General features: G+C 44.7%; 1 protein-coding gene across 1 annotated transcript; it reads left to right on the top strand.

Moving 5' to 3' along the window:
* Positions 1-261: 261 nt before the first annotated feature.
* Positions 262-23,268, top strand: LOC115185520 (thrombospondin type-1 domain-containing protein 4; the record flags this gene model as incomplete). The annotated part of the gene is given in 11 exon segments (XM_029745770.1): positions 262-466; positions 1,456-1,640; positions 11,546-11,693; positions 12,478-12,711; positions 17,015-17,144; positions 17,770-17,974; positions 19,258-19,431; positions 19,515-19,682; positions 19,949-20,128; positions 20,763-20,910; positions 22,877-23,268. Coding segments are annotated over 11 exon segments (1,908 nt in total), but the record flags the coding sequence as incomplete, so codon positions are not given.
* Between the last annotated feature and the right edge of the window lie 1,528 nt (positions 23,269-24,796).

Raw genomic sequence — 24,796 nt, 5'->3', positions numbered from 1 at the left:
ATTGTTACACAACAATGAAATAAACAGATGATATGAAATGTCAACAACAGAAACAGCACAATAACCATTCTCCCTGTCTCCCACCTCCTCCCTTTCCCTCTGTGTGTCTCTTTCTCTCTTCCATTCTCTCCCTCCATTCTACCTCCCTCTACCCTACCCCTACCCTCCTCTCAATTTCCCATCTCTCTATCATTCCCTGTCTCCCCCCTTCCTCCTCTCCTGTTTCTCAATGTCCCCCTTGTCTCCCTCTCTCTCCCCCAGACTGAGGGCTGTGATGGGGTGTTGGGGTCTGGCTTGGTGATTGACAGGTGTGGTCAGTGTGGGGGGCGGGACCTGTCCTGTCAGAAGCTGAGCGGGAGCTTCCAGAACACCAGTGTTCCCCTTGGTTACCACAGAATCCTGGACATCCCCCCAGGAGCTACTGCCATCAACATCACAGAGAGACACGCCAGCTCCAACTACCTGGGTAACACACACACCTGCCAGGCAGACTCCCAGGCAAACACAACAATGCCAGTCCAGTCGTTGGAGCCTGAGAAGAGATGTAGATTTGAGAATGTCATTTGGCCAGTGAATGTGTGTGTGCTGGACTGGCATTGTTATGTTGGCCTGGGAGTCTGGTGTGAATTCTTTGGCCTGGCAGACTAACCTCAGATAAAGCTGCCATTGTTACAGTCCTTAGAGGCCTAGAGCAGAGACACCGTGTGTCTGTCTGCCCACTGTCTGCTGTCTGGTAATGAGACTAAACTCTCTCTCTGTGTGTGTGTGTGTGTGTGTGTGTGTGTGTGTGTGTGTGTGTGTGTCTTCATGGGTATGTCGGTGTCTGTGTGTGTCTAATGTGTGTGTGTCTGAGTCTATGTGTGTGTCTAATGTGTGTGTGTCTGAGACTTTGTGTGTGTCTGTGTGTGTCTAATGTGTGTGTGTCTGAGACTATGTTTGTGTCTAATGTGTGTGTGTCTGAGACTATGTTTGTGTGTGTCTGTGTTTGTCTGAGACTATGTTTGTGTCTAATGTGTGTGTGTCTGAGACTTTGTCTGTGTGTGTCTAATGTGTGTGTGTCTGAGACTGTGTTTGTGTCTAATGTGTGTGTGTCTGAGACTATGTTTGTGTGTGTCTGTGTGTGTCTAATGTGTGTGTGCCTGAGACTATGTTTGTGTGTGTCTGTGTGTGTCTAATGTGTGTGTATCTGAGACTATGTTTGTGTGTGTCTGTGTGTGTCTAATGTGTGTGTGTCTGAGTCTATGTTTGTGTCTAATGTGTGTGTGTCTGAGACTATGTTTGTGTGTGTGTCTTTTTAGAGGAATTGACTGGTTTGCAGACTGAACATGACTTTAAAAGAAAACCAAACCCTCCCTTTGTCCTCCCCTTTCCTCCCCTTCTCTCAACCATTCCTCCTTTCTCTCTATTCATCCCCTCCCCCCTCCTCCATCTCTCCCCTCCCTCCCCTCCTCCCAGCCCTACGTAGTGGTACAGGTGTATCAGTAGTGAATGGGCGCTGGGCGGTGGATCCTCCAGGAGTCTACGAGGCAGGGGGGACTACCTTCACCTACACCCGCCCCAGGGCTCTCTCTGATGGGCAGGAGGACAGAGGAGAGACCCTTACAGCTCCAGGACCCACCACCACACAACTGACTCTATATGTGAGTAGGACACACTTATACACACACTCACATTGCCCACACACACACACACACTTTTGTTGATTAAATCAGAAGATATATCTCTCTGCTCCTGTGTTACATATAGATGTCTCAATGACCCTGGGCTACGTTGTCATGTAGTTTATATAGATCACCATGAAGACAGGGCTACGTTGTCCTGTAGTTTATATAGATCACCATGAAGACAGGGCTATGTTGTCCTGTAGTTTATATAGATCACCATGAAGACAGGGCTACGTTGTCCTGTAGTTTATATAGATCACCATGAAGACAGGGCTACGTTGTCCTGTAGTTTATATAGATCACCATGAAGACAGGGCTACGTTGTCCTGTAGTTTATATAGATCACCATGAAGACAGGGCTATGTTGTCCTGTAGTTTATATAGATCACCATGAAGACAGGGCTACGTTGTCCTGTAGTTTATATATCACCATGAAGACAGGGCTACGTTGTCCTGTAGTTTATATAGATCACCATGAAGACAGGGCTACGTTGTCCTGTAGTTTATATAGATCACCATGAAGACAGGGCTACGTTGTCCTGTAGTTTATATAGATCACCATGAAGACAGGGCTACGTTGTCCTGTAGTTTATATAGATCACCATGAAGACAGGGCAATGTTGTCCTGTAGTTTATATAGATCACCATGAAGACAGGGCTATGTTGTCCTGTAGTTTATATAGATCACCATGAAGACAGGGCTACGTTGTCCTGTAGTTTATATAGATCACCATGAAGACAGGGCTAAGTTGTCCTGTAGTTTATATAGATCACCATGAAGACAGGGCTATGTTGTCCTGTAGTTTATATAGATCACCATGAAGACAGGGCTACGTTGTCCTGTAGTTTATATAGATCACCATGAAGACAGGGCTACATTGTCCTGTAGTTTATATAGATCACCATGAAGACAGGGCTACGTTGTCCTGTAGTTTATATAGATCACCATGAAGACAGGGCTATGTTGTCCTGTAGTTTATATAGATCACCATGAAGACAGGGCTACGTTGTCCTGTAGTTTATATAGATCACCATGAAGACAGGGCTATGTTGTCCTGTAGTTTATATAGATCACCATGAAGACAGCGCTATGTTGTCCTGTAGTTTATATAGATCACCATGAAGACAGGGCTACGTTGTCCTGTAGTTTATATAGATCACCATGAAGACAGGGCTACGTTGTCCTGTAGTTTATATAGATCACCATGAAGACAGGGCTATGTTGTCCTGTAGTTTATATAGATCACCATGAAGACAGGGCTACGTTGTCCTGTAGTTTATATAGATCACCATGAAGACAGGGCTATGTTGTCCTGTAGTTTATATAGATCACCATGAAGACAGGGCTATGTTGTCCTGTAGTTTATATAGATCACCATGAAGACAGGGCTACGTTGTCCTGTAGTTTATATAGATCACCATGAAGACAGGGCTACGTTGTCCTGTAGTTTATATAGATCACCATGAAGACAGGGCTACGTTGTCCTGTAGTTTATATAGATCACCATGAAGACAGGGCTACGTTGTCCTGTAGTTTATATATCACCATGAAGACAGGGCTACGTTGTCCTGTAGTTTATATAGATCACCATGAAGACAGGGCTACGTTGTCCTGTAGTTATATAGATCACCATGAAGACAGGGTACGTTGTCCTGTAGTTTATATAGATCACCATGAAGACAGGGCTACGTTGTCCTGTAGTTTATATAGATCACCATGAAGACAGGGCTACGTTGTCCTGTAGTTTATATAGATCACCATGAAGACAGGGCTATGTTGTCTGTATTTTATATAATCACCATGAAGACAGCGCTATGTTGTCCTGTAGTTTATATAGATCACCATGAAGACAGGGCTACGTTGTCCTGTAGTTTATATAGATCACCATGAAGACAGGGCTACGTTGTCTGTAGTTTATATAGATCACCATGAAGACAGGGCTACGTTGTCCTGTAGTTATATAGATCACCATGAAGACAGGCTACGTTGTCCTGTAGTTTATATAGATCACCATGAAGACAGGGCTATGTTGTCCTGTAGTTATATAGATCACCATGAAGACAGGGCTATGTGTCCTGTAGTTTATATAGATCACCATGAAGACAGGGCTATGTTGTCCTGTAGTTATATAGATCACCATGAAGACAGGGCTACGTTGTCCTGTAGTTTATATAGATCACCATGAAGACAGGGCTACGTTGTCCTGTAGTTTATAAAAATCACCATGAAGACAGGGCTACGTTGTCCTGTAGTTTATATAGATCACCATGAAGACAGGGCTACGTTGTCCTGTAGTTTATATAGATCACCATGAAGACAGGGCTACGTTGTCCTGTAGTTTATATAGATCACCATGAAGACAGGGCTACGTTGTCCTGTAGTTTATATAGATCCCCATGAAGACAGGGCTACGTTGTCCTGTAGTTTATATAGATCACCATGAAGACAGGGCTACGTTGTCCTGTCGTTTATATAGATCACCATGAAGGACCGGGCTACGTTTGTCCTGTAGTTTATATAGATCACCATGAAGACAGGGCTACGTTGTCCTGTAGTTTATATAGATTCACCATGAAGACAGGGCTACGTTGTCCTGTAGTTTATATAGATCACCATGAAGACAGGGCTATGTTGTCCTGTAGTTTATATAGATCACCATGAAGACAGGGCTATGTTGTCCTGTAGTTTATATAGATCACCATGAAGACAGGGCTACGTGTCCTGTAGTTTATATAGATCACCATGAATGAACAGGGCTACGTTGTCCTGTAGTTTATATAGATCACCATGAAGACAGCGGCTACGTTGTCCTGTAGTTTATATAGATCACCATGAAGACAGGGCTACGTTGTCCTGTAGTTTATATAGATCACCATGAAGACAGGGCTACGTTGTCCTGTAGTTTATATAGATCACCATGCAAGACAGGGCTACGTTGTCCTGTAGTTATATAGATCACCATGAAGACAGGGCTACGTTGTCCTGTAGTTTATATAGATCACCATGAAGACAGGGCTACGTTGTCCTGTAGTTTATATAGATCACCATGAAGACAGGGCTACGTTTGTCCTGTAGTTTATAATAGATCACCATGAAGACAGGGCTACGTTGTCCTGTAGTTTATATAGATCACCCATGAAGACAGGGCTACGTTGTCCTGTAGTTTATATAGATCACCATGAAGACAGGGCTACGTTGTCCTGTAGTTTATATAGATCACCATGAAGACAGGGCTACGTTGTCCTGTAGTTTATATAGATCACCATGAAGACAGGGCTACGTTTGTCCTGTAGTTTATATAGACACCATGAAGACAGGGCTACGTTGTCTGTAGTTTATATAGATCACCATGAAGACAGGGTTACGTTGTCCTGTAGTTTATATAGATCACCATGAAGACAGGGCTACGTTGTCCTGTAGTTTATATAGATCACCATGAAGACAGGGCTACGTTGTCCTGTAGTTTATATAGATCACCATGAAGACAGGGCTATGTTGTCCTGTAGTTTATATAGATCACCATGAAGACAGCGCTTTGTTGTCCTGTAGTTTATATAGATCACCATGAAGACAGGGCTACGTTGTCCTGTAGTTTATATAGATCACCATGAAGACAGGGCTACGTTGTCCTGTAGTTTATATAGATCACCATGAAGACAGGGCTACGTTGTCCTGTAGTTTATATAGATCACCATGAAGACAGGGCTACGTTGTCCTGTAGTTTATATAGATCACCATGAAGACAGGGCTACGTTGTCCTGTAGTTTATATAGATCACCATGAAGACAGGGCTACGTTGTCCTGTAGTTTATATAGATCACCATGAAGACAGGGCTACGTTGTCCTGTAGTTTATAAAATCACCATGAAGACAGGGCTACGTTCCTGTAGTTTATATAGATCACCATGAAGACAGGGCTACGTCTGTCCTGTAGTTATATAGCTCCACCATGAATGACAGGGTACGTTGTCCTGTAGTTTATATAGATCACCATGAAGACCGGGCTACGTTGTCCTGTATTGGTTTATATAGATCACCATGAAGACAGGGCTACGTTGTCCTGTAGTTCTATATAGATCACCATGAGACAGGCTACGTTGTCCTGTAGTTTATATAGATCACCATGAAGACAGGGCTACGCTTGTCCTGTCAGTTTATATAGATCAACATGAAGCACAGGGCTACGTTGTCCTGGTAGTTTATATAGATCACCATGAAGACGGGCTACGTTGTCCTGTAGTTATATAGATCACCATGAGACCAGGGCTACGTTTGTCCTGTAGTTTATATAGATCACCATGAAGACAGGGCTACGTTGTCCTGTAGTTTATATAGATCACCATGAAGACAGGGCTACGTTGTCCTGTCTTCATATAGATCACCATAAAGACAGGGCTACGTTGTCCTGTAGTTTATATAGATCACCATGAAGACAGGGCTACGTTGTCCTGTAGTTTATATAGATCACCATGAAGACAGGGCTACGTTGTCCTGTAGTTTATATAGTCACCATGAAGACAGGGCTACGTTGTTCCTGTAGTTTATATAGATCACCATGAAGACAGGGCTACGTTGTCCTGTAGTTTATATAGATCACCATGAAGACAGGGCTACGTTGTCCTGTAGTTTATATAGATCACCATGAAGACAGGGCTACGTTGTCCTGTAGTTTATATTAGATCACCATGAAGACAGGGCTACGTTGTCCTGTAGTTATATATAGATCACCATGAAGACAGGGCTACGTTGTCCTGTATTGTAGTTATATAGATCACCATGAAGACAGGGCTACGTTGTCCTGTAGTTTATATAGATCACCATGAAGACAGGGCTACGTTGTCCTGTAGTTTATATAGATCACCATGAAGACAGGGCTACGTTGTCCTGTAGTTATATAGATCACCATGAAGACAGGGCTACGTTGTCCTGTAGTTTATATAGATCACCATGAAGACAGGGCTACGTTGTCCTGTAGTTTATATAGATCACCATGAAGACAGGGCTACGTTGTCCTGTAGTTTATATAGATCACCATGAAGACAGGGCTACGTTTGTCCTGTAGTTTATATAGATCACCATGAAGACAGGGCTACGTTGTCCTGTAGTTTATAAAAATCACCATGAAGACAGGGCTACGTTGTCCTGTAGTTATATAGATCACCATGAAGACAGGGCTACGTTGTCCTGTAGTTATATAGATCACCATGAAGACAGGGCTACGTTGTCCTGTAGTTTATATAGATCACATGAAGACAGGGCTACGTTGTCCTGTAGTTTATATAGATCACCATGAAGACAGGGCTACGTTGTCCTGTAGTTATATAGATCACCATGAAGACAGGGCTACGTTGTCCTGTAGTTTATATAGATCACCATGAAGACAGGGCTACGTTGTCCTGTAGTTTATATAGATCACCATGAAGACAGGGCTACGTTGTCCTGTAGTTTATATAGATCACCATGAAGACAGGGCTACGTTGTACTGTATATAGATCACCATGAAGACAGGGCTACGTTGTCCTGTAGTTTATATAGATCACCATGAAGACAGGGCTACGTTGTCCTGTAGTTTATATAGATCACCATGAAGACAGGGCTACGTTGTCCTGTAGTTTATATAGATCACCATGAAGACAGGGCTACGTTGTCCTGTAGTTTATATAGATCACCATGAAGACAGGGCTACGTTGTCCTGTAGTTTATATAGATCACCATGAAGACAGGGCTACGTTGTCCTGTAGTTTATATAGATCACCATGAAGACAGGGCTACGTTGTCCTGTAGTTTATATAGATCACCATGAGACAGGGCTACGTTGTCCTGTAGTTTATATAGATCACCATGAAGACAGGGCTACGTTGTCCTGTAGTTTATATAGATCACCATGAAGACAGGGCTACGTTGTCCTGTAGTTTATATAGATCACCATGAAGACAGGGCTACGTTGTCCTGTAGTTTATATAGATCACCATGAAGACAGGGCTACGTTGTCCTGTAGTTTATATAGATCACCATGAAGACAGGGCTACGTTGTCCTGTAGTTTATATAGATCACCATGAAGACAGGGCTACGTTGTCCTGTAGTTCATATAGATCACCATGAAGACAGGGCTACGTTGTCCTGTAGTTTTATAGATCACCATGAAGACAGGGCTACGTTGTCCTGTAGTTTATATAGATCACATGAAGACAGGGCTACGTTGTCCTGTAGTTTATATAGATCACCATGAAGACAGGGCTACGTTGTCCTGTAGTTTATATAGATCACCATGAAGACAGGGCTACGTTGTCCTGTAGTTTATATAGATCACCATGAAGACAGGGCTACGTTGTCCTGTAGTTTATATAGATCACCATGAAGACAGGGCTACGTTGTCCTGTAGTTTATATAGATCACCATGAAGACAGGGCTACGTTGTCCTGTAGTTTATATAGATCACCATGAAGACAGGGCTACGTTGTCCTGTAGTTTATATAGATCACCATGAAGACAGGGCTACGTTGTCCTGTAGTTTATATAGATCACCATGAAGACAGGGCTACGTTGTCCTGTAGTTTATATAGATCACCATGAAGACAGGGCTACGTTGTCCTGTAGTTTATATAGATCACCATGAAGGACAGGGCTACGTTGTCTGTAGTTTATATAGATCCACCATGAAGACGGCTACGTTGTCCTGTAGTTTATATAGATCACCATGAAGACAGGGCTACGTTGTCCTGTAGTTTATATAGATCACCATGAAGACAGGGCTACGTTGTCCTTTAGTTTATATAGATCACCATGAAGACAGGGCTACGTTGTCCTGTAGTTTATATAGATCACCATGAAGACAGGGCTACGTTGTCCTGTAGATTATATAGATCACCATGAAGACAGGGCTACGTTGTCCTGTAGTTTATATAGATCACCATGAAGACAGGGCTACGTTGTCCTGTAGTTTATATAGATCACCATGAAGACAGGGCTACGTTGTCCTGTAGTTTATATAGATCACCATGAAGACAGGGCTACGTTGTCCTTTAGTTTATATAGATCACCATGAAGACAGGGCTACGTTGTCCTGTAGTTTATATAGATCACCATGAAGACAGGGCTACGTTGTCCTGTAGATTATATAGATCACCATGAAGACAGGGCTACGTTGTCCTGTAGTTTATATAGATCACCATGAAGACAGGCTAAGTTGTCCTGTAGTTTATATAGATCACCATGAAGACAGGGCTACGTTGTCCTGTAGTTTATTATAAGATCACCATGAAGACAGGGCTACGTTGTCCTGTAGTTTATATAGATCACCATGAAGACAGGGCTACGTTGTCCTGTATTTATATAGATCACCATGAAGACAGGGCTACGTTGTCCTGTAGTTTATATAGATCACCATGAAGACAGGGCTACGTTGTCCTGTAGTTTATATAGATCACCATGAAGACAGGGCTACGTTGTCCTGTAGTTTATATAGATCACCATGAAGACAGGGCTACGTTGTCCTGTAGTTTATATAGATCCCCATGAAAACAGGGCTACGTTGTCCTGTAGTTTATATAGATCACCATGAAGACAGGGCTACGTTGTCCTGTAGTTTATATAGATCACCATGAAGACAGGGCTACGTTGTCCTGTAGTTTATATAGATCACCATGAAGACAGGGCTACGTTGTCCTGTAGTTTATATAGATCACCATGAAGGACAGGGCTACGTTGTCCTGTAGTTATATAGATCACCATGAAGACAGGGCTACGTTGTCCTGTAGTTTATATAGATCACCATGAAGACAGGGCTACGTTGTCCTGTAGTTTATATAGATCACCATGAAGACAGGGCTACGTTGTCCTGTAGTTCATATTGATCACCATGAAGACAGGGCTACGTTGTCCTGTAGTTTATATAGATCACCATGAAGACAGGGCTACGTTGTCCTGTAGTTTATATAGATCACCATGAAGACAGGGTTACGTTGTCCTGTAGTTTATATAGATCACCATGAAGACAGGGCTAGGTTGTCCTGTAGTTATATAGAATCACCATGAAGACAGGGCTATGTTGTCCTGTAGTTTATATAGATCACCATGAAGACAGGGCTATGTTGTCCTGTAGTTTATATAGATCACCATGAAGACAGGGCTATGTTTGTCCTGTAGTTTATATAGATCACCATGAAGACAGGGCTACGTTGTCCTGTAGTTATATAGATCACCATGAAGACAGGGCTACGTTGTCCTGTAGTTTATATAGATCACCATGAAGACAGGGCTATGTCGCTACGTTGTCCTGTAGGTTTATATAGATCACCATGAAGACAGGGCTACGTTGTCCTTTAGTTTATATAGATCACCATGAAGACAGGGGCTACGTTGTCCTGTAGTTTATATAGATCACATGAAGACAGGGCTACGTTGTCCTGTAGATTATATAGATCACCATGAAGACAGGGCTACGTTGTCCTGTAGTTTATATAGATCACCATGAAGACAGGGTACGTGTCCTGTAGTTATATAGATCCCCATGAAGACAGGGCTACGTTGTCCTGTAGTTTATATAGATCACCATGAAGACAGGGGCTACGTTGTCCTGTAGTTTATATAGATCACCATGAAGACAGGGCTACGTTGTCCTGTATTTTATATAGATCACCATGAAGACAGGGCTACGTTGTCCTGTAGTTTATATAGATCACCATGAAGACAGGGCTACGTTGTCCTGTAGTTTATATAGATCACCATGAAGACAGGGTACGTTGTCCTGTAGTTTATCGATCACCCATGAAGACAGGGCTACGTTGTCCTGTAGTTTATATAGATCCCATGAAACAGGGCTACGTTGTCCTGTAGTTTATATAGATCACCAATGAAGACAGGGCTACGTTGTCCTGTAGTTTATATAGATCACCATGAAGACAGGGCTACGTTGTCCTGTAGTTTATATAGATCACCATGAAGACAGGGCTACGTTGTCCTGTAGTTTATATAGATCACCATGAAGACAGGGCTACGTTGTCCTGTAGTTTATATAGATCACCATGAAGACAGGGCTACGTTGTCCTGTAGTTTATATAGATCACCATGAAGACAGGGCTACGTTGTCCTGTAGTTTATATAGATCACCATGAAGACAGGGCTACGTTGTCCTGTAGTTCATATTGATCACCATGAAGACAGGGCTACGTTGTCCTGTAGTTTATATAGATCACCATGAAGACAGGGCTACGTTGTCCTGTAGTTTATATAGATCACCATGAAGACAGGGTTACGTTGTCCTGTAGTTTATATAGATCACCATGAAGACAGGGCTATGTTGTCCTGTAGTTTATATAGATCACCATGAAGACAGGGCTATGTTGTCCTGTAGTTTATATAGATCACCATGAAGACAGGGCTATGTTGTCCTGTAGTTTATATAGATCACCATGAAGACAGGGCTATGTTGTCCTGTAGTTTATATAGATCACCATGAAGACAGGGCTATGTTGTCCTGTAGTTTATATAGATCACCCTGAAGACAGGGCTACGTTGTCCTGTAGTTTATATAGATCACCATGAAGACAGGGCTACGTTGTCCTGTAGTTTATATAGATCACCATGAAGACAGGGCTACGTTGTCCTGTAGTTTATATAGATCATCATGAAGACAGGGCTACGTTGTCCTGTAGTTTATATAGATCACCATGAAGACAGGGCTATGTTGTCCTGATGAAGATCAGAAAATAGAAGATTAAATGTTGTCATCACAGACCCATGTAATGCTGATTACATATAGGCAAATCCTGGAATCTCTACCTCACATTGCACCCCTTTTGAAATATGTTTCTCTCTCCCTCTTACTCCTCTCTCTCTCTCTCTCTCTCTCTCTCTCTCTCTCTCTCTGTCGTTCTCCAGATCATCTTCCATAGGCAGAATCCAGGGATCGACTATGAATTCTACATCCCAACAGAAAAGAAAGCGGAAGAGAGGGAGAGGCCGCGAGAGAGAGAACGAGAGAGGGAACGACCGAGGGATGGAGGGAGGGCACCCCTGAGAGACACTAGTGAGTCTGACATTCCTCTTTTCTCCTCTTCCCCCTGTTATTTTCCCGTGGTGTTCAGAATAAAGCTGTGTGACAGTGACAGGTCAGATCGTTAGGGAATAGGACCAGGAAGTAGATCGTCAGGGAATAGGACCAGGAACTCGATCGTTAGGGAATAGGACCAGGAAGTAGATTGTCAGGGAATAGGACCAGGAAGTCGATCGTCAGGGAATAGGACCAGGAAGTCGATTGTTAGGGAATAGGACCAGGAAGTAGATCGTCAGGGAATAGGACCAGGAAGTAGCATGGGATGATGTCACGCTCTGTTCTCTGTTACTGTCCTTTATGAATAAAAATGTATTATGTGTCTGATGTTAAGGAATGATATATCATCTGTCTAGATGTAATTGACAGTAAATAGAACTAATCCAAGCCAGATTGGAGACAGTGAGTGTACTTTAGATGTACTTTAGATGTGTGGGTGTGGCCAGGGGTGAGGGGAGGGGTGATAGGGGTAGGGTTGAGAGAAGGGGAGTGAGTGAAGAAGGGTGAAAGAAGCAGGGGGAGGGAATTGAAGGCTAGGGGTGAGGGGGAGAAAGTTTGGCAAGAGGGAGAGAGGGGTTAGGGAAAGGGGAGCAAGAGGGTTGAGAGAAGTGAGAGGGTGTGTCTGAAACAAAAAATGACATAATTTTTACATCATCAGCTCTAACAAGTGATTCACTCTCTCTCTGTTTTTATTTGTTCCCTTCCTTCCATTTCTCCCTGCCTCTCTGTATCTCGCTCTATCTCTCTCTCTCGCTCTCAGGTTCTCTCATTGTAACAGTGGAAGACCCTATCCCTCCTCCCCCCATCTCCTCTTCATCCTCCTCCTCCTCTTCTCCCGCAGACAGATGGACAGCTGAGAGCTCCCGCCCTCGAGGCTCGGTACCCAATCGGAATGCTCGAATCCCACCTCGTACCGACCTGCCCCTTGACACCCAGTCACCCTTCGTATGGAGGAGGGGCGGGCTCACTGAGTGTACTGCTTCCTGTGGCAAAGGTCAGAGTTTAAAAAATACTTGGACTGTGGGTATGTATGTGTATATGTGTGTGTGTTTGGACGTGCATGTGTGTGCCTATAATCATAGTTCGCTGTGTGTAGAATTTTCCTACAGTTCTAGGTTCAGCAAAGTGCTCCCAAATCCTGACCTTTACCATAAGGAGGGAAAACACAAAACTGGCCTTAGATCAGTGTCTAATGGCAACAACTTCATCATACTACACAGGGGCTTGCTGTGTTACATCTCCCCCTTGTGCTTATTCAAGGGAAGTGGAACACTGTTGAACTGAAACAGTGATTTCCTTGGAGCTGTTAGAATGAGACAGTTTATGGGTGCGTTTGAGTGGTAAGACTAAAGCAACCAACTGGAGCTGAAAGTGGAGAAGTGAGGTCAAGGGAGGTGCGTCTGCTACAGCAGAAAGGGGAACAGCAAGGCTCAGTGCAACACGGCAGGGTTCATTGTTTATAAAAGCTTTTCTTTGTCATGTCGATCCCCATATCACACAATCACAAACTCTAAATATATGTGTGTAAATTGTACTATCAATTGGGGGGAGAGAGACTCAAATATCACATTCATTAGTACATATCCACTGTATAGATATGAATCCCTGCAGAGAGGAAGGAATTTACTCTCCCCAAAATCTGTCCACGTGAGATAAGCTCTTTTTGTATGGAGGTCTATGAGAGAGTGTTGAATTAATTGAGGCTTATTTAATAGAATAGAAGTTTCATAATGTTTAAGCTGTTACAAGTGTACTAATATAAGTGGATGCACATTAGTTGTGCCTGTTGTTCACACGCATATCTGTCCTCTCATTGGCTAGAATGGTCCCACCTGATCTCACCTGCCTTCAAATCATTAAGGACAGTATTTCCATTGTTAGAGCGGTCACTCGACTATCTTGTCAATATAATAGATCAACTTTGAATGCGGCAAAGTTGCTTCCTGTTTCAGTCACGTCTTTGGTCCCGTTCGCATGGGTCAAAACAAAAGCCCTCTAATGATTGGTTGACGATAGAGCCTCACACAATGCAGGAGATGACTGCAGGCTGCTGCTGGTAAGGAGCAACTGCAGAAGATTGAAGTCACTGCAGTCAAATCTTCATGACCTTTGATGACATATAGGGATTGTAGAGGTCATGTAGTTGACATGTAGGTATCAAGTCTGACCATTTTTATCCCAATAAGGCAGCACACTTTGAAAGGCGGTGACCTCATCAATGACTTGACAAAAGTGATCAGCTCGAACGCATCCTATAACTTTCCCACCAGGCTCTCAGTACAGCAGGGATCATCAACTAGATTCATCCTATAACTTTCCCACCAGGCTCCCAGTACATCAGGGATCATCAACTAGATTCATCCTATAACTTTCCCACCAGGCTCCTAGTACATCAGGGATCATCCTATAACCTTCCCACCAGGCTCCTAGTACATCAGGGATCATCAACTAGATTCATCCTATAACTTTCCCACCAGGCTCCCAGTACATCAGGGATCATCAACTAGATTCATCCTATAACTTTCCCACCAGGCTCCCAGTACATCAGGGATCATCCTATAACCTTCCCACCAGGCTCCTAGTACATCAGGGATCATCAACTAGATTCATCCTATAACTTTCCCACCAGGCTCCCAGTACATCAGCGATCATCAACTAGATTCATCCTATAACCTTCCCACCAGGCTCCTAGTACATCAGGGATCATCAACTAGATTCATCCTATAACCTTCCCACCAGGCTCCTAGTACATCAGGGATCATCAACTAGATTCATCCTATAACCTTCCCACCAGGCTCCTAGTACATCAGGGATCATCCTATAACCTTCCCACCAGGCTCCTAGTACATCAGGGATCATCAACTAGATTCATCCTATAACTTTCCCACCAGGCTCCCAGTACATCAGGGATCATCCTATAACCTTCCCACCAGGCTCCTAGTACATCAGGGATCATCAACTAGATTCATCCTATAACTTTCCCACCAGGCTCCCAGTACATCAGCGATCATCAACTAGATTCATCCTATAACCTTCCCACCAGGCTCCTAGTACATCAGGGATCATCAACTAGATTCATACTATAACCTTCCCACCAGGCTCCTAGTACATCAGGGATCATCAACTAGATTCATCCTATAACCTTCCCACCAGGCTCCTAGTACATCAGGGATCATCCTATAACCTTCCCACCAGGCTCCTAGTACATCAGGGATCATCAACTAGATTCATCCTATAACTTTCCCACCAGGCTCCCAGTACATCAGGGATCATCAACTAGATTCATCCTATAACTTTCCCACCAGGCTCCCAGTACATCAGGGATCATCAACTAGATTCATCCTATAACCTTCCCACCAGGCTCCCAGTACATCAGGGATCATCAACTAGATTCATCCTATAACTTTCCCACCAGGCTCTCAGTACATCAGGGATCATCAACTAGATTCATCCTATAACTTTCCCACCAGGCTCCCAGTACATCAGGGATCATCCTATAACTTTCCCACCAGGCTCCCAGTACATCAGGGATCATCAACTAGATTCATCCTATAACTTTCCCACCAGGCTCCCAGTACATCAGGGATCATCAACTAGATTCATCCTATAACTTTCCCACCAGGCTCCCAGTACATCAGGGATCATCAACTAGATTCATCCTATAACTTTCCCACCAGGCTCCCAGTACATCAGGGATCATCAACTAGATTCATCCTATAACCTTCCCACCAGGCTCCCAGTACATCAGGGATCATCAACTAGATTCATCCTATAACTTTCCCACCAGGCTCCCAGTACATCAGGGATCATCAACTAGATTCATCCTATAACCTTCCCACCAGGCTCCCAGTACATCAGGGATCATCAACTAGATTCATCCTATAACTTTCCCACCAGGCTCCCAGTACATCAGGGATCATCAACTAGATTCATCCTATAACCTTCCCACCAGGCTCCCAGTACATCAGGGATCATCCTATAACTTTCCCACCAGGCTCCCAGTACAGCAGGGATCATCAACTAGATTCATCCTATAACCTTCCCACCAGGCTCCCAGTACATCAGGGATCATCAACTAGATTCATCCTATAACTTTCCCACCAGGCTCCCAGTACATCAGCGATCATCAACTAGATTCATCCTATAACTTTCCCACCAGGCTCCCAGTACATCAGGGATCATCAACTAGATTCATCCTATAACCTTCCCACCAGGCTCCCAGTACATCAGGGATCATCAACTAGATTCATCCTATAACTTTCCCACCAGGCTCCCAGTACATCAGGGATCATCAACTAGATTCATCCTATAACTTTCCCACCAGGCTCCCAGTACATCAGGGATCATCAACTAGATTCATCCTATAACCTTCCCACCAGGCTCCCAGTACATCAGGGATCATCAACTAGATTCATCCTATAACCTTCCCACCAGGCTCCCAGTACATCAGGGATCATCCTATAACTTTCCCACCAGGCTCCCAGTACATCAGGGATCATCAACTAGATTCATCCTATAACCTTCCCACCAGGCTCCCAGTACATCAGGGATCATCAACTAGATTCATCCTATAACCTTCCCACCAGGCTCCCAGTACATCAGGGATCATCCTATAACTTTCCCACCAGGCTCCCAGTACAGCAGGGATCATCAACTAGCTGCGGGACGATATTTTCTTGAGCGGATGGTCAGGGGGCCAGAACATAATTGACCTTAAGAAGCCCAGCAGATATAATATTTGCCTAAAACATCATAATTTCAAACCCTGCTTATATTTGTATACAATCACATATACAGTATCTCTCTATTATGTGTAGGAATACTTTTGGAACAGATTTCAAAAATGGAAATCAATTGGAGCTGTCTTTCTGGTGTTTTTACAGTCTTTTATGTCCAACAATAAAATAAAAATGGGGGGTGGGCTCAGAAAATCAGCCACAGGCCAAATTTGGCCCCTGGGCCCCCAGTCGAGGAACCCTGCATTACAGGGTACTGATGGTGATGGTGATGGTAGTGATGGTAGTGATGGTGATGGTAGTGATGGTGATGGTAGTGATGGTGATGGTAGTGATGTTGATGGTGAGTGATGGTAGTGATGGTAGTGATGGTAGTGATGGTAGTGATGGTGATGGTAGTGATGGTAGTGATGTTGGGTGATGGTAGTGATGGTGATGGTAGTGATGGTGATGGTGAGTGATGGTGGTGATGGTAGTGATGGTGATGGTAGTGATGGTGATGGTAGTGATGGTAGTGATGATGATGGTGGTGGTGGTGGTGATGAGGATGATGTGTTTCAGGGTCCCAGTACAGGGCGATCCTGTGTATTAACCGCCATAGTGACGAGGAAGTCCCAGACAGGAAGTGTGACTCAGCAGCAAGACCCTCCCCTGAGGAGGAGCCCTGCAACACGCACCCCTGCCCAGCATTGTGAGTGTGTGGATCTATGAACAGCCATATGCAATAATCATAGTGTATAGTGTATATATGTATTAACGGTCTCCTCATCTCTCTATCCTCTGCGTGTGTGTGTCTGTGTGTGTCTGTGTGTGTCTCTGTGTGTGTCTCTGTGTGTGTCTCTCTGTGTGTGTCTCTGTGTGTGTCTCTGTGTGTGTCTCTGTGTGTGTCTCTCTGTGTGTGTCTCTCTGTGTGTTTCTCTGTGTGTGTCTCTCTGTGTGTGTCTCTCTGTGTGTGTCTCTCTGTGTGTCTCTCTGTGTGTGTCTCTGTGTGTGTCTCTCTGTGTGTTTCTCTGTGTGTGCCTCTGTGTGTGTCTCTGTGTGTGTCTCTCTGTGTGTTTCTCTGTGTGTGTCTCTCTGTGTGTGTCTCTGTGTGTGTCTCTCTGTGTGTTTCTCTGTGTGTGTCTGTGTTTCTCTGTGTGTGTCTCTCTGTGTGTGTCTCTGTGTGTGTCTCTCTGTGTGTTTCTCTGTGTTTCTCTGTGTGTGTCTGTGTCTCTCTGTGTGTGTCTCTCTGTGTGTGTCTCTCTGTGTGTGTCTCTGTGTTTGTCTCTCTGTGTGTTTCTCTCTGTCTGTGTGTGTGTGTCTGTGTATATGTGTAGCTTCGAGGCCAGCTCATGGTCAGAGTGCAGTGTGTCTTGTGGTATGGGAGTACAGCAGAGACAGCTTCAGTGCAGACAGAGCTTTGGGAACCGTTCCACCATGGTTCAACCACAACGCTGCTCCAACCTAACCCCACCTGACCTCACCCAGTCCTGCCAGCTACGACTCTGCTCACACTGGGAGATAGGCACCGACTGGAGCTCTGTGAGTATAGAAAGTGGCAGGGGGGTATGTTAATATTCACACTGGGAGATAGGCACCGACTGGAGCTCTGTGAGTATAGAAAGTGGCAGGGGGGTATGTTAATATTCACACTGGGAGATAGGCACCGACTGGAGCTCTGTGAGTATAGAAAGTGGCAGGGGGGTATGTTAATATTCACACTGGGAGATAGGCACCGACTGGAGCTCTGTGAGTATAGAAAGTGGAAGGGTGGTATGTTAATATTCACACTGGGAGATAGGCACCGACTGGAGCTCTGTGAGTATAGAAAGTGGCAGGGGGGTATGTTACTATTCACACTGGGAGATAGGCACCGACTGGAGCTCTGTGAGTATAGAAAGTGGCAGGGGGGTATGTTAATATTCACACTGGGAGATAGGCACCGACTGGAGCTCTGTGAGTATAGAAAGTGGCAGGGGGGTATGTTAATATTCACACTGGGAGATAGGCACCGACTGGAGCTCTGTGAGTATAGAAAGTGGCAGGGTGGTATGTTAATATTCACACTGGGAGATAGGCACCGACTGGAGCTCTGTGAGTATAGAAAGTGGCAGGGGGGTATGTTAATATTCACACTGGGAGATAGGCACCGACTGGAGCTCTGTGAGTATAGAAAGTGGCAGGGGGGTATGTTAATATTCACACTGGGAGATAGGCACCGACTGGAGCTCTGTGAGTATAGAAAGTGGCAGGGGGGTATGTTAATATTCACACTGGGAGATAGGCACCGACTGGAGCTCTGTGAGTATAGAAAGTGGCAGGGGGGTATGTTAATATTCACACTGGGAGATAGGCACCGACTGGAGCTCTGTGAGTATAGAAAGTGGCAGGGTGGTATGTTAATATTCACACTGGGAGATAGGCACCGACTGGAGCTCTGTGAGTATAGAAAGTGGCAGGGGGGTATGTTAATATTCACACTGGGAGATAGGCACCGACTGGAGCTCTGTGAGTATAGAAAGTGGCAGGGGGGTATGTTAATATTCACACTGGGAGATAGGCACCGACTGGAGCTCTGTGAGTATAGAAAGTGGCAGGGGGGTATGTTAATATTCACACTGGGAGATAGGCACCGACTGGAGCTCTGTGAGTATAGAAAGTGGCAGGGGGGTATGTTAATATTCACACTGGGGAATGGTGTATGTGTGTTTAGTTTGACATTTTATGAGAATGTGTGTTGACGTCTATAGGCTGTGATCCATCCTGTTGTCTAATGTCTTTGTTCTACTGTAGGTTTTCCTAACATTCTCATTTGAACTCAACAGTGCTCAGTGGACTGTGGCATGGGGAAGAGAACTCGTAATGTCCGCTGTGTCAGTGACCATGGCAGCGTGGTGAATGACAAGGAGTGTAACTCCAGGCTCCGCCCACAAGGAAGTGAGGACTGTCACATGGGGCCCTGTGTAACCAACTGGTACTTCACTGGCTGGTCCAACACTGTGAGTACTACACCCACACACACACACACACACACATACATCAATGCACTAACTTCTCTAATACCCCCATCTCTCTCTCTCAGTGTTCAGCCCCGTGTGGTCCAGGGGTTCAGAGGAGAGAGGTGTTGTGTCTGACCCGTGGAGGGAGAGAGGGAGGAGAGTGTTTGGGGGACAAACCGGCGGACATGAAGGCGTGTAACGGGGGTCCGTGTGCTCCCACCTACATGTGGTACAGTAGCCCCTGGGGTCAGGTAAGAGGAGCAGGGGGTGTGGCAGTCATCGATCAATACTGTTACCAATATAATCAGCCACTTCAATTCAACAATGATTTACTGGACTGGATGGATAAATATTTACATATAAAAAAGAAATGCATAGTACTTTAATAGCAGATGAATAGGAAGAAAATGTAACGTTTTCCCCCTCTCTTCCCTCTCATCTTTTGTCCTCTCCTGCCTCTCTTCCCTCTCACTCCTCGCTTCTTTTCTCGCCCTCCTCCCTCTCTTCCCTCCTCCAGTGTAGCGCTCCATGTGGAAATGGAACTCAGCGAAGGGACATCATCTGTGTGGAGAAGATGGGGACAGATTTCAAAGTGGCACCGATCAGCCAGTGTGCCGAGCTGGAAAAGCCTCCCTCGGTGCAGACGTGTGCGATGGAAGCATGTCAGCCTCAGTGGTTTACTACGGAGTGGAGCGCGGTGAGAGAGGGAGGAGAGGAGAGGAGGAGAGGAGAGGAGAGAGGGAGGAGAGGCGAAAGGGAGGAGAGGAGAGAAGGAGAGGAGAGAAAGAGGAGAGAGGGAGGAGAGGAGAGAAGGAGGAGAGAGAGGAGAGAAGGAGAGGAGAAAGGGAGGAGAGAGGGAGGAGAGGAGAGAGGGAGGAGAGGCGAAAGGGAGGAGAGGAGAGAAGGAGGAGAGGAGAGAAAGAGGAGAGAGGGAGGAGAGGAGAGAAGGAGGAGAGAGGGAGGAGAGGAGAGAAGGAGGAGAGGAGAGAAAGAGGAGAGAGGGAGGAGAGGAGAGGAGAGGAGAAAGGGAGGAGAGAGGGAGGAGAGGAGAGAGGAAGGAGAGGCGAAAGGGAGGAGAGGCGAAAGGGAGGAGAGGAGAGAAAGAGGAGAGAGGGAGGAGAGGAGAGAAGGAGGAGAGGAGAGAAGGAGGAGAGGAGAGGAGAGAAGGAGGAGAGGAGAGAAAGAGGAGAGAGGGAGGAAAGGAGAGAGGGAGGAGAGGAGAGGAGGAGAGAGAACATAATTACGACCTTGAATTGCAGTTGGTTGTTGATCACGAGAAAGATGTTGATCATCCTCCTCTCTCTTTTTCCTCTTCTATCTCTCTCCCTCAGTGCTCTCGTTCCTGCGGTAAGGGGTTACAGGTCAGAGAAGTACGGTGTCTCACACCTGACAAACAGCACAGCCCAGAATGCTCCCTTACAGACAAACCTGACCAGGAGCAGCTCTGCAATACCATACCCTGCAGTCCACAGGTCGCAGGTGTGTGTGTGTGTGTGTGTGTGTGTGTGTGTGTGTGTGTGTGTATACGTACTGTATGTTTACAGTGCCTTCAGAAAATACTTTTTCCACATGTTGTGTTACAAAGTGGAATTAAAATGGACTTCATTGTCATTTTTTATCAATGATCTACACAAAATACGCTGTAATGTCACTGCAAAAAATAAACAATAATAATTGTATATATGGAAAATAAAACACTAATATATATTGATTAGATAAGTATTCAACCCCCTGAGTCAATACATGTTAGAATCACCTTTGGCAGTGATTACAGCTGTGAGTCTTTCTGGGTAAGTCTCTAAGAGCTGTGAGTGTTTCTGGGTAAGTCTCTAAGAGCTTTGCACAACTGGATTGTACAATATTTGCCCATTATTCTTAAAACAATTATTCAAGCTCTTTCAAGTTGGTTGTTGATCATTGCTAGACAGCCATTTTCAAGTCTTGCCATAGATTTTCAAGACGATTTAAGTCAAAACTGTAACTAGGCCATTCAGGAACATTCAGTATCGTCTTGGTAAGCAACTCCAGTGTATATTTTGCCTTGAAAGGTATATATTTGTCCTGAATTCATCTCCTAGTGTCTGGTGGGAAAGCAGACTGATCCAGGTTTTTCTTTAAGATTTTGCCTGTGCTTAGCTCTATTTCGTTTATTTTTATCCTAAAAAACTCCCGAGGCCTTGCCGATGACAAGCATACCCATAACATGATGCAGCCACCACCATGATTGAATATATGGAGAGTGGTACTCAATTATGTGTTGTGTTGAATTTTCCCAAAACATATCTTTGCCACATTTTTTGCAGTATTACTTTTGTGCCTTATTGTAAACAGAATGTATATTTTTTCTTTCTGTACAGGCTTCCTTCTTTTCACATTTAGGTTAGTATTCTGGAGTAATTATTATGTTGTTGCTCCATCCTCAGTTTTCTCCTATCACAGCCGTTAAACTGTTTTAACATCACAATTGGCATCATGGTGAAATCCCTGAGTGATTCCCTTCCTCTCCAGCAACTGAGTTAGGAAGGACACCTGTATCTTTGTAGTGACTGGGTGTATTGATACACCATCCAAAGTGTAATTAATAACTTCACCATGCTCAAAGGGATATTCAAGTCTGCTTGATTTTTTTACCCATCTACCAATCGGTGCCCTTCTTTGCGAACCATTGGGAAACCTCCCTGGCCTTTGTGGTTAAATCTGTGCTTGAAATTCACTGCTCGACTGAGGGACCTTACAGATAAATGTATGTGTAGTGTACAGAGATGAGGTAGTCATTTAAAAATCATGTTAAACACTATTATTGCACACAGAGTGAGTCCATGCAACATATTATGTGACAAGTTAAGCACATTTTTACTCCTGAACTTATTTAGGCTTGCCATAAAAAAGGTTGACTACTTATTGACTCAAGACATTTCAGCTTTTCATTTTTTATTGATTTGTAAACATTCTAAAAACATAATTCCACTTTGACATTATGGGGTATTGTGTGTAGATTAGTGACTCAAAATCTCAATTTAATCCATTTTAAATTCAGGCTGTAACAACAAAATGTGGAAAAAGTCAAGGGGTGTGAATACTTTATGAAGGCACTGTACAGTATGTGTGAGTGTGTGTTGCTTGTGAGATTTGAAATCTAACCCTTACTTTCTTTCTCCCTCTCCTTCCCTTTCCCTTCTCCTCTCCTCATCTTCCCTCTCCCACTCTTCCTCCTCCCCTCCACTCTTCCCTCTCACCCTCTCCTCCTCCCCTCCACTTTTCCCTCTCCCCCTCTCCCCCTCTCCTCCTCCCCTCCACTCTTCCCTCTCACCCTCTCCTCCTCCCCTCCACTTTTCCCTCTCCCCCTCTCCCCCTCTCCTCCTCCCCTCCACTCTTCCCTCTCCCCCTCTCCTCCTCCCCTCCACTCTTCCCTCACCCCCTCTCCTCTGCTCTACTCTCTCTGTAGATGAGAACTGCAGGGACCGGCGTCATAACTGTGTGATGGTGGTTCAGGCCAGACTGTGTGTCTACTCCTACTACAAGACTGCCTGCTGCGCCTCATGTACCCAGAGTGCTCAGCGGGCCAAGAGGCACTGACCAGCCAATAACAGGCTTCCAGCCGAGGTCAGCCAGGGGTCAGGGTTTAAGGGGTTAGAAGTCAAAGCGCAGGTTACCATAGAAATGATCAGACCATAGAAATGGAGTGGGTAGAGTGGATATATTACCACATGAAGTGGGGATTGAATTGTGTCCTGGGCCAGATGTACAGCTGTTAGAGAAGGGATGTTTTGGAATGTGAGTTAATTTGTTACTTACTACATTTCTTAAATTTTATGGGTTATCTGCGTATGCAAAAAATATGCCAATGACATTGTACAGAGCTCCATGATATGGAATATACAGTGGGGGGGAAAGGTATTTGATCCCCTGCTGATCTTGTACGTTTGTCCACTGACAAAGAAAGGATCCGTCTATAATTTTAATGGTAGGTTTATTTGAACAGTGAGAGACAGAATAACAACAAAAATATCCAGAAAAACGCATGTCAGAAATGTTATAACTTCATTTGCATTTTAATGAGGGAAATAAGTATTTGACCCCCTCTCAATCAGAAAGATTTCTGGCTCCCAGGTGTCTTTTATAAAGGTAACGAGCTGAGATTAGGAGCACACTCTTAAAGGGAGTGCTCCTAATCTCAGCTTGTTACCTGTATAAAAGACATCTGTCCACAGAAGCAATCAATCAATCAGATTCCAAACTCTCCACCATGGCCAAGACCAAAGAGCTCTCCAAGGATGTCAGGGACAAGATTGTAGACCTACACAAGGCTGGAATGGGCTACAAGACCATCACCAAGCAGCTTGGTGAGAAGGTGACAACATTTGGTGCGATTATTCGCAAATGGAAGAAACACTAAATAACTGTCAATATCCCTCGGCCTGGTGCTCCATGCAAGATCTCACCTCGTGGAGTTGCAATGATCATGAGAACGGTGAGGAATCAGCCCAGAACTACACGGGAGGATCTTGTCAATGATCTCAAGGCAGCTGGGACCATAGTCACCAAGAAAACAATTGGTAACACACTACGCCGTGAAGGACTGAAATCCTGCAGCGCCCGCAAGGTCCCCCTGCTCAAGAATACATATACATGCCCGTCTGAAGTTTGCCAATGAACATCTGAATGACTCAGAGGACAACTGGTGAAAGTGTTGTGGTCAGATGAGACCAAAATGGAGCTCTTTGACATCAACTCAACTCGCCGTGTTTGGAGGAGGAGGAATGCTGCCTATGACCCCAAGAACACCATCTCCACCGTCAAACATGGAGGTGGAAACATTATGCTTTGGGGGTGTTTTTCTGCTAAGGGGACAGGACAACTTCACCGCATCAAAGGGACGATGGACGGGGCCATGTACCGTCAAATCTTGGGTGAGAACCTCCTTCCCTCAGCCAGGGCATTGAAAATGGGTCGTGGATGGGTATTCCAGCATGACAATGACCCAAAACACACGGCCAAGGCAACAAAGGAGTGGCTCAAGAAGAAGCACATTAAGGTCCTGGAGTGGCCTAGCCGGTCTCCAGACCTTAATCCCATAGAAAATCTGTGGAGGGAGCTGAAGGTTCGAGTTGCCAAACGTCAGCCTCGAAACCTTAATGACTTGGAGAAGACCTGCAAAGATCAGTGGGACAAAATCCCTCCTGAGATGTGAGCAAACCTGGTGGCCAACTACAAGAAACGTCTGACCTCTGTGATTGCCAACAAGAGTTTTGCCACCAAGTACTAAGTCATGTTTTGCAGAGGGGTCAAATACTTATTTCCCTCATTAAAATGCAAATCATTTTATAACATTTTTGAAATGCGTTTTTCTGGATGTTTTTGTTGT

Source organism: Salmo trutta, unplaced genomic scaffold (assembly GCF_901001165.1).
Source record: "Salmo trutta unplaced genomic scaffold, fSalTru1.1, whole genome shotgun sequence".
In the NCBI taxonomy this organism is placed as follows: Eukaryota; Metazoa; Chordata; class Actinopteri; order Salmoniformes; family Salmonidae; genus Salmo; species Salmo trutta.
The sequence above is the reverse complement of the archived record's forward strand: the minus strand, read 5'-3'. Positions and strand labels throughout refer to the sequence as shown.